Genomic DNA, 11,690 nt, shown 5'->3' on the forward strand with positions numbered 1-11,690 from the left:
ACTTTTGATTTACTAAATCAAATCTATTCAATACAATTATTCTGAGAAGTTCAATTTTGAAGCGTCATTTCGATACTGCTCTTAACGTCTTCAAGTTAACCTGAGACTTGAACATAACATGATTATTTCGAAAATTTACCCATTGTTAATATTGATATAAGAAATCAGTACCTTAGGGGGCTGCTTTGGTACCAAGAGTCTGGATTCACAAACAAATATTTTATTTTTGTAACTATTTATTAAGATTACAATAAACTTGGTTATAAAGTATCAGATTCCTCAATACAAATGGGAAGTGAATATTAGAATGTTTAATAAAATATGTATTCGGGCTTGCGTCTGGGAGGTCGTGTCCACTTGACAGTTACAGGGCCGAAATCACCCTCGAACTTCTCGCTTCCCGGTGGTACCTTACAGTTACACTCCCGCATGATCATCTCGCAGGGTAAACTTCCACGATCTCCTCCGTCACCAGATCCTCTACCGGAGTTGTCTACGTTGAACAGAACTTGGGAACCAACATCACCCGTGTTCCTAAACAAATAAAGTTAATGTACCCATACCCGAATAACGCTACTATTACAGTTTTATAACTAACTATAACTGTTACTGTCGAAAAGATCATTTTCTTTCCCATTATTTTTGCTCTTTATTTGTTTTTTATTAAGAATGCGGAAATCCAGCGCAATAACACAAAAAAACAATAACGTAGTCTTAATTTGAATATTCTGCGTGGAAATTTAATGCACACTACAGGGATGTGATGTGTATACGAAAGAAATCAAGATGGCTAAATATTTTTTTTTTTAATGTACTCACATGATAAAGTAAACTCTTAGCCTCCAACGTTTAGGTAGTATATAACTATCACTATAGAATAATATTAAAATGTGTATACTTGTGAATTAATATTATTTATATAAAAATGTCAACAAAATTAGTCAAATTTGTGCAATAAATCTAAAACTTAAATGTATTACAATGGAATATCAACCACTAACTATATTCAAACAAATAGCTTAGCGAATAAAAATGTCCCACTATCTCTTTCTTGTTTAACTAACATTTTTTTAAATGTTATGTTCCAATAAAGTCTCTGCCGAATAATACATATAGTACTAAAATACATCAAAATTCCAAATCAAGCTTTTTTTTTCTTTTAATACTTCTCGTATAAAATTTTACTAATTTAAAATTACTTATTTTGGTTTATTTTTAACTGCTGTATATAGCTTTAACTTTTATTACCTATATCTTTAATTTCACTTTAAATAAAATTTTCAAGAAAGTTATTGTAATTTGTAAAAATGTTGAGAATTGATTAAGCATTGCAAAGAGTTCATTTCACAAATTTAAGAGGAAAATTGTGAGGAGAAAATTAAAAGAATAAATAGGACGAACAATTTAGAAAATACGCTGGCAGCCAAATTTGAGTACTTTTATGTTTACATAATATTCCGCAAGAAAATGTTGCAGCTCTGGTTGTTATTTCCTTCCATATAGTAACCGTTTATACCCCTATTTAATTTAGTACCGCGTCTCTTCTAGTAAACATAAATGATATAGCATTGGTATAATCATTGGCATAAGTGATACCCTTTATATTCTTGACGCATTAAATCGTCTATTTACACGCCCAGGATTTCACTTGAAGGAATGATAATTCCATAAGCACTGTTGAGTATAATACACATGGTTTTTTATGCGCCGCTCCGAAATGTCACAATATTCCCTTTATTAAATTGTGGCTGTGTATTAAATCCATAAAAACCCAATTGCCTAAGTAGTTCTGGTGAGCGTATGCCCGTACTTTTTTTGGTTTGAGCTTTTAAATAGATACCGAAGAAAACGCTTGTATGAAATGCTTCCGATTCCATGTACGAAACCACGGCTTTAAATATACTCCTTCTTCAACATTTCGTTATATTGAGACGGTTTTAGGCACGTAAAAACATAAAATATAATACGGAATATCTTTGCATTTGACTTTCTTTTTATTAATTAAAATATAGGGCATTGCACCCAAGCAATATAATAATCCTGCCTTTTGTGGTATCGCTTGAAAGACATGTTTGTGTATAGAAATAAATTAAACCAAGATGAATGATAACTCAACTCTGTTTTGGTGGTGGGCAACATAGAAAACATCCTATTTTTTAATATATTTGTCCACCATTTTTTAAACAAACGATAATAACTGAAAACTACTCTTACTACATCTGGAATAAAACAAGCTTTAAAATCATATATCACTTGACCTACGTTTGCATTAGAACTTTTCAAGATTCGTATTCATAACCCACTATTTTAGGAACACCCTCTAAATTGAAACGGATATAACTAATTTTATCATATAGCTAATGAAATGAAAATTTGACTTTATTACAATTAGGGTTAGTGAAGTTAGGATTATAAAGCTCTCTCTTCCACTTAACTTCATTACTATTTATCATATTAAAACATACAGAAGTTAATTCAAAAGAACATAATAACTGAACAAAATACCATAATTATAATTAACTTATATCAACAAAACTTAAAATAATAGTATTGAACGTCAAGGTTACTATGTAAAACAGCGAAAGTAAAGCAAAACAATAAGTTAAAATAATGTTACAAAATAGTTTAACCCCAATAGTTTATTTAGTGGCTGTTCGATTTAATTTGTGGTTCTAGTTCTTCCCATTCTCCTTTTTATAAATAGTATATGGGTGTTCTGGGATATCCTGTATGTGTATAAACCAAGGATGTGCTTTTCCAAAGGTTATGTTACTCTGAAAGTGGTGTAGTGTGCAGTTTAGACCGGATGTTCACATGAAACTGGCAGTTAAATTCCCAAAAGTTTCAGATCCTACTACCAACAACGTAACTCTAGTGTTATCCTTTAGCTGGCGAGCCAAAAGACACTGTTATTTATTATATTAAATAAGTCTGTGATATTCTAGAATCAGGAATCTCCCAAAAGGTACAACAAGGTCAAAAGCCTTTTGAAGTGAGAGGCTTCTAGTAGCTCGGAGCAAGGAGTAGCCGAAACTTCCCAAATAACGGAAGCTCATATGAAGAGGCTGGTATCACTATAAATTAAAGGAACTTCTAGAAGCTAAAAGCTTAGTTGGGATATACAGGGTGATTCATGAAGTTCTCCCCCCACTTCTACAGCACATTGTACTAGTAAAAATAATGAAAAAATGTTATATAAACATAGGTCCGAAAACGCTTCGTTAGCGAGTTACAGCTAGCGAAAGATTTCGCCTGAATTCCTGGGTAAAGAGTAAAATAAAGCCATACTGAACTTTTGGAAAGGTTAATTAAGTAAGAAATATCGTGGATTCTTATGTATTTTTACCTGATAAAGCTAATGAAATAGATTTCAGAACTGTACCTGTAGTAGTTTTTGAGGGATTCAGGGTTAAATGCAAAAAATTGGGGCACGAAACAATGTTTTTTTAAGTTTGATGTACAATAACTTTGTTAAATTGGTAATAAATACATAAAATCAACAAACATTAATTGTAGAGAATTTAATTCTGAGAAAATTGATATAATCAAAGTCTAAAATAAAACAGAAATAAGAACCAAAAAATCGATTTTATTCAGTATAATACATTACTAGTTTTAAGCAACATTAATCAGGTTGGGCCAACCGTACGCACCTTTTTATAATAGATGTTCGAAAATGAGGCCATCATTATCAATACATTTTGCAGCACGTTTGTGTATTGCTTTTGTTGCGTTTCTAAATTTTTCAGGACTTCCCTGTATCTGCACAGCCGAATCCATAATACGGGCAATTAATTCATCACGAGAATTCACTTTTGTCTTGTATACAATGCCTTTCATCCATCCCCAGATGCAATAATCCAATGGAGATAGATCTGGTGATCTTGGTGGCCAAGGGTGAGGCCCTCCACGACCAATCCAGTGTCCAGGGAATTGATGATTTAAGTAAGCAGAAACGGCACGTGAAAAGTGGGGAGGTGCTCCGTCATGCTGGAAGTACAAATTTTGTCTGAGATGTAAAGGAACATTCTCTAACAGCTGCGGCAACTCTTCTTGAAGGAAATGCAAATAGAACTCAGCATTTAGGCGTCCAGGTAATATGAAAGGTCCAATCAGCCGATTGTGCAAAAGGCCACACCAGACATTGACGCTAAATCGGTGTTGAAAGTTCTGTTCCACTACCTCATGTGGATTTTCTTCTGCCCATGAGTGTTCATTGTGCAAGTTATTGACACCATCCCGAGTGAATTGTGCCTCATCCGTAAACAAAATACGCTTGTAGAGTTGATTATTAATATTCAAAAAGTTGCAAAACTCCAAGCGAGCGGACCATCCCCTAGCTGTAGATGTTGAACCTTTTATTTATGAAACGGATAAAATTTGTTTCGATTAAGTGACCTCCACACCGTTGACTGCGAAACTCCTATCCGCCTAGAAATACGTCGTGTACTTACACCTGGACTGCGATGAACAGCATTAATAACAATATAATCATCAAGTTGGACAGCTCGTTCATAATTGGTTCTAGTACTTGGTAGTGATCCTGTTTCCCGAAGAGTACGAAAAGTTCCTGAAATTGTTTTGGTATCTGGAATCCTCCTATTAGGGTACGTAGTTCATATTCTTCTACAGCAGCTCTAGCATTACCATTACAGTAACCCAAAATAAAAACCATATCAGCGTATTCCTCTGATGTAAATAAGTAAGGCATTCTTTCGCTGAATAAACAATCGAATTATAACTCACAGAAAAATTGCATTTAATAACACGATTCACAGAACCCGATCTCCTGCTGTAGCTTGCAAAACACCACTAATACACAGTTCTAACGTAACAGTACAGAATACCATTGTTGATCAGCTGTTATTCGTGCGTTACCAACTTAGAAATAAATAAAAAAAAAACTGCATTTCGATGATTAGTAAACAATAATAGGAAAATGTTTGCTTCATTTATTTTCGAACATTTGATTTAAATTGTTATTAAAAACAAATACAACGTAATAAAACATGATATTTTTATTTACAAACAAATTTATTTAACAGTTAATCTTGTTTTCTCAATTTATCTCATCATTAAGGAACAAACATTTTGTTTTTGTTTTATTTTAACTAAATACCGTACGGTATTTCTTTACAGCTAGTAATGTATTATACTGAATAAAATCGATTTTTTGGTTCTTATTTCTGTTTTATTTTAAACTTTGATTATATCAATTTTCTCAGAATTAAATTCTCTACAATTAATGTCTGTTGATTTTATGTATTTATTACCAATTTAACAAAGTTATTGTACATCAAACTTAAAAAAACATTGTTTCGTGCCCCAATTTTTTGCATTTAACCCTGAATCCCTCAAAAACTACTACAGGTACAGTTCTGAAATCTATTTCATTAGCTTTATCAGGTAAAAATACATAAGAATCCACGATATTTCTTACTTAATTAACCTTTCCAAAAGTTCAGTATGGCTTTATTTTACTCTTTACCCAGGAATTCAGGCGAAATCTTTCGCTAGCTGTAACTCGCTAACGAAGCGTTTTCGGACCTATGTTTATATAACATTTTTTCATTATTTTTACTAGTACAATGTGCTGTAGAAGTGGGGGGAGAACTTCATGAATCACCCTGTATGTTGTATAACTCAAAATGTCGACATTTATTTTCAAATATTACGTATTATAGATATATTAGATAGAAGCTTATCAAATAAAAAATACGTACAGCACATGTCCTCTACGTCCAGTTCCTCCTGTAAATACAAAATAAATAAATTAGGAATAAAATGTAAAACAATGATTCATTACTGATAAATTCGAATTTTCGCATTTCCTTTTGAATAAATGGAGGACAGATGTGTACTATTTCAAAAACTTTCAGAATTAAGATCGTATGTATATTTTTGTAATCATATGAGTATAAGAAAAGAATACAATGTTCAAGTTGCACTTTTCAAGTCATAAACAAATAGGGAAAAAAATTTTAATAATGGCATACTTTAATACATCTTTAACTAATAATAAGCAATACATTTAATAAGTAACAGGAATTCTAAGAGAGTAATTCTAAATTTTAAAATAATTACAAAGTCCAACGTTCCTTTTTTAACGTACTGACGCTTCAAAATGTCTAGTATATTTGTAATTTTTTTCTATTATCTTATTATCATTGTTAGATGGTTGAAAATTTATCAGAATTCATCATTATTATGACAAGTTGGTAATTATGTATCATAGAAATTAAACCCAACAATAAAATTCTATTTTTGCATGTCAATTAATGTACACAATAATTATTCTTGAGGTAGCTCAAACTAGCAGATCTCATTATATATACCTATATACCTCCGACACGCAAGTCTCTCCTCTAATTACGATCTTAACCTAATCATAATTTAGGTTTTCTTATTCATATTATCAGAATTACATAATATCCATGGGCTTATATAATAAACTCTCAAAGACTTTTCAAATCAGAAAAAATTATCTTACATTGTTTTCTTATTAGCGTCGAAATTGTTGAATTACGTTCTTGTCAGTGCAGTAGCATCCATAGAAGGCATGTTCTAATTAAAAACGTATCATCTGTATGGTATATGTTATTGACTTGAAACTGTTCTTCAATACTTTAAATATTTTCCAAAAGTGGATTATTAAACTGACCTGTAGTTCGAAATTTATGTTCTTTTTATTTTAATATTTTAAATATAGGGTACTTAGAAATATACAAAAATCCTTAAAATATTATTTTTACAATACACTTTTACAAATTATAATTGCTTCCGTGCAAACAACTTTTGAAACTTCAGAACAGAACATATAGTTTTCTCTTCTGTACACAAATATAACAATGCTAACATGTGTATGACACATTACAAGTGCCTCATTAAAAAAATAATTTTTGAATACTAAAATATTTTAGTGTATAATCATTTATAATTTGCAGAACCACTACAGTACACATATAACTAATATTATTTTAATGACAACTTCAAGACACTTTAATTACCAACTATGTAATAGATAATATTGCTTCTAACCTTCTATGGAATGGATCAAAGGAACCGCAAAGAGAATCGACAGTACCACCAATACCAACCCTGGTGGAATCCCCATGTTGAGTGAAGAACTGTCTGGAAGGTCAAGTCAATTTATACGCTGGTTGTTTTCTCTGTGATCACGTATGAATATGCTTGTTAAGTTAAAAGAAACTATTCAATTTGGAGACTAGAAATCCACAAATTGGACTGATTTGATGCTGTATAAACAAGGGCTTATTAGCTACAGACAACCTCTATACCAATCAGTTTTATCAGTAGATTCAATTGTCTTGTTAACTCCGTGATCTGTCAAATGGTATACTGTGAGCATAGTTGGCTCTTTAGACACGTATGCTTAACAAATCATAATACTGAACAGTCAAATTCCACAACGGATCATATAATTTATTAAAGGGTAAGCTTGAAATGATTGGATCCATATATATATATATATATATATATATATATATATATATATATATATATATATAATTAGTGTATTAAGTGTGTGTGTGTGTGTGTGTGTGTGTGTGTTTTGCATAATGCATGTATTAATATGTTAATAATTACATTTAAAACTGTTTTACATTACATTATTGTTTAAAAAAAATCATACATTAATATTATATATCAATTATTATGGCCATCAATAAAATTAAATACATACATTCTATATATGTATATAAGAGTTACATTGTTTCACACGCTTTATTGTTTAAACCCCTTGGCTATTCAGCATGTCCTATAAATCCAATTTAATAAGAACTACTGAATAGTACAAATCGATAGAGGAGCGTAAAATACACATCCAATAGTTCTAAGAAAACTCGAATTGTTGTATCATATTTGCTTGTTAGTGTGTTATAGAAAGGTGAGTAAAAATATTTCTTTTGTGATTTTTCACACTTTTTATTTACCTATACGTTTTTAATAGTTTTTAAATAATTGTAATCTATTTGTTTGGGCTAATTAACAAACATTTTTCTTACCAATAAATATGAGTGAAACTATTTTGAAATATGTTTTGAATTATGTTTCATAAGTTTTTATTACATATTTAAATATAATTAAAATTAAATCAGAAACTCAGATCTCCAATTTTATTATTCTTTAGATTTGTATCTTTTATTTTTTTATGTTTGTAATTTTTATTTTTGTGGTATTGCTATTTGTTACTTCTAACCTCAATATTTGTTTCACTGCAAAAAATTTTTAAGAATTTCTGAATATTTATATAATCGAACTAAAATAATTTAGTCGCATAAGCAAATTACAATGTAGATAAGAATTCAATTTTGAACTATGATATTACTGTCAGTTCGCGTTCAGCAAATAATAAGGAGTTTAATGACTTCCCTCGAATCAAAGGGAAAGCAGAGTATGAAATTGCAAGAAATTATTTAGTAAAAATTTTAAAATAATTAAAAAATAACCATTTTTAAATAACTCAACTTGTTTGCTACAGTTCAAAAATCCGGTCACAAAATTTTATTAAGTTAAATACTATAATGATTCAGAATTCAGAGTTCTTGAATAAATATAATAATAATGTATACTGAACAATGTTATAAAATATTAGATGAGCCCATAAATTACAATCAATGATTCTCATTTGGCATCATTTTTAATAACCTAATATTTGCAACAGACATTTTTCCTTATAACACACTCAATTCAGAAAATTAGCAATAAGAAAAATCGCCATGTGTTTTTGTAAAATAGAAACATTTTACGATAATATAGAAACTTAATCTGAAATGTTCAAAACATTTACCGCTTTTCCATTTTAAACATTTTAAGGTAACAAAACCTCGAATTGTAATCTATGTACATTGAATAAGTGTTGTTTCTGTTATTCCCCTACCCATCCAAGGCTGTTTCTCCGCTCAGTCAGTTCGATAAAATAATGTCACTGCTTTCTGTATAACTATAATATAATATACAACTAAATGGTAATGGTGGTGATTTGAAGTATTCATCTAATTTAAAAGAATTGTTTCTTTCACTTGTTGACTTAAGTAAAAATAATCCATGGACAAAATTCAACGAAAATGTATTTGTCCACCCATGTCTAATCACCAATGCAGATAGTCTCTTTGTTTCAAATCTCTTAATTAACAGGTATGACAACAATGGCTTTTGCCATCGCAATATCTTGATGACATTTCTAACTTGTCACATATTACGATATGGTGCTATTTTTATATTCTTGTTTTTACAACACTCATTCCCTTAACTCTTTACTACTGTATTGCCATATGATCTTAATGAAATTATAGTCCTTCCAATATCTCACATTCAACTATAATATAGTATTTATCATAAATCAAGTATCTGGATGCATCTTATTTAAAGTATGCCATTATCTGTTCCGAGTACAAAATGTTTTGACCCTTTAAAATTGTTGAAAAGTAGATAAAAGAATCGGTATAATTAGTATATATTAATAACCTATCACCAAACTTAAATGACAATGTCATTATATGCTGATGCCAAACAAAAAAATTAGAACATCCTGTTCAATGAACGAACAATACAATAGCAGAATTATCAAATAGGATTACATTAAATGGCCTAAAACCAAACAGTAATAAAACTCACAGATTTTAAACTCATCATAATAATCAAGCAGACCAGTTTGACTCCTTTTACACAAAGTTTGAGTTATCAATAGTAAACCGTTTTTAGGATTAGAAGTAGACAACTATTTAGACCGGAGAAAGTACATACGTTTAATGTGTAATAAGCTCTTATTTCCAGATGTTAGTTTTGATAAATCAAATTAATTTAAACATAATATTAATGATATTTTTCATTCAATAATGCAGTATGAAACGTTTTAGGGCAATGATAGCAAAGTAAATTTAATGTTTTTAATTCAAAAAAGTGTATAAGGCACTCTTTTTCTGGAAAGAGAACCTCAAGTAAGCCCTTATTTAAGGAACTGAAAATTTTAATAGATCCTTAGTAACATATTTTTAATTGTATACTTTACATAAATCAACACTTAAATTCTATGTATCGAAACCAGCATTTCTATTAGTACTACACATGACAAGGAACTGTTTTCCAATACCCAATCCACAGAATGAAGTTAATTGAGAAATTACTTTATTACTCTGCGAAAATGTGTATAATAATCTACCTGAATATATTAAATCTATACGTAATATAAATTCATTTAAATAATCTGTAAAGACTCATTTGTGTAATAATATACAGTGTTACTGAGTGTTTTAATCATAGCTGAATATATTTAGACTATACATTGTAATTATGTAATTTCTCAAAAATATTAAAAAGCTCATTAATTATTGAAAACTGCATTTAGCTTCAGATTCAGTATAACATAACAATGTTACCAGTTGTATATGTTTGCTATATGTAAAAAGGTAAGACGGAAATGTGACAATAGACATTTGAAGTTGTATTGCAACACATGCAATAACTGAGATTGCCGAATGCACTTAAACAAATTTCTAAAGTAAACTACAAATATTTAATTGGAAATTATAAGCTTTGCAAAATTTAAAATATTTAATAGCTTAAGGCAATTAAAATATCATATTCCTTTCAACAAAATTGTTACGTTGGAATTAAAATTAAGGTAGGAAACAATATTATGCAGTAATTATTTATGAGTATAGAGTAATAATTTAAAATTTATTCCAGAAATTTAAGAAACTTGATTCCACAAACTTACACCGGTTTTAGTAAAACTGCCCAGTACATAAGACATCCACACCTAGACTGATCAACGTGTGGTCAGCTAATTTTAACCGTCCTCTGATACTTCCAATATGTACCAATATGTACCTCGACGCCCGCCGCCCCGACGTCTGCCGTGGCACCCGATATGTCAACGCCTGTGGTGTCACTCTCCCCACATTATTCAATTCTGGACACCTCTTCTACGTCTACCCTAAAGCCTGAGCTACCCACTATAGAGAATCTGGTAAAGGAAAACTCCATTCTTCAGGAAAAGATTGCTGAACTGAAAGAACAACTACGTCATGTCATAGACCATACAATAGAAAACGATAAGCGACTATTGCAGTACACAGACGAAATATTTGTTGTAAACTCGCCACAGTCTGTCATGAAACCTCGTGCGTCGGTGGCTGACTTCGGGATTTGCCAGCTAACTGTATGGAAGAGCAGTGTGTAAATGGCCGTGCTGATATCAACAACCTGAGGACCACGGTGGAAGTGCTTGAGGCCGAGCTGCGGACTCTGAGGGGGACAAGGTGTGGCAAGTGTGGAGGGGAGGATGGTGGATCCGAGTGGACGGTGCAGCGTGGTAAAGGAAGACCACTCCAAATAAACAACAGGTTTGCTGCTCTGAAGACTGATATCCAGGAAAGCGGAAACAAAAATAAAATTTATAAAGGACCGAAACTCGAGCGGCGACCGAATACAGCTCCGAGGAAGAAGGCTCAGCAACCCGTTTTTAAAACAAAAGCATCACTGCCTTTCCATACGGTTTGGATCAACGGTGATAGCCATGGCCGAAATATTGCCGAACTAGTTCAGAGCATGGTGACCAGGGATACTACAGTGGAGGGAGCCTGCAGGCCGGGAGCAAAGCTGCAGACCGTGAATTCTGATGCTACCCCTCCACCTGGCAGTTGCTATGTTCTCATAGCGGGAAC

At 31.4% G+C, this 11,690-nt stretch overlaps 1 protein-coding gene across 1 annotated transcript; it reads right to left on the minus strand.

Moving 5' to 3' along the window:
• Nucleotides 1-204: 204 nt before the first annotated feature.
• Nucleotides 205-7,386, minus strand: LOC124368550. Its single transcript, XM_046825792.1, has 3 exons — nucleotides 7,039-7,386; nucleotides 5,724-5,751; nucleotides 205-534 (listed from the first exon to the last, which is right to left on the minus strand). The coding sequence occupies exons 1-3, from the start codon at nucleotides 7,112-7,114 to the stop codon at nucleotides 312-314; spliced, it is 327 nt and encodes a 108-aa protein (XP_046681748.1). The 5' UTR covers nucleotides 7,115-7,386; the 3' UTR covers nucleotides 205-311.
• Between the last annotated feature and the right edge of the window lie 4,304 nt (nucleotides 7,387-11,690).

Source organism: Homalodisca vitripennis, chromosome X, assembly GCF_021130785.1.
Source record: "Homalodisca vitripennis isolate AUS2020 chromosome X, UT_GWSS_2.1, whole genome shotgun sequence".
Classification (NCBI taxonomy): Eukaryota; Metazoa; Arthropoda; class Insecta; order Hemiptera; family Cicadellidae; genus Homalodisca; species Homalodisca vitripennis.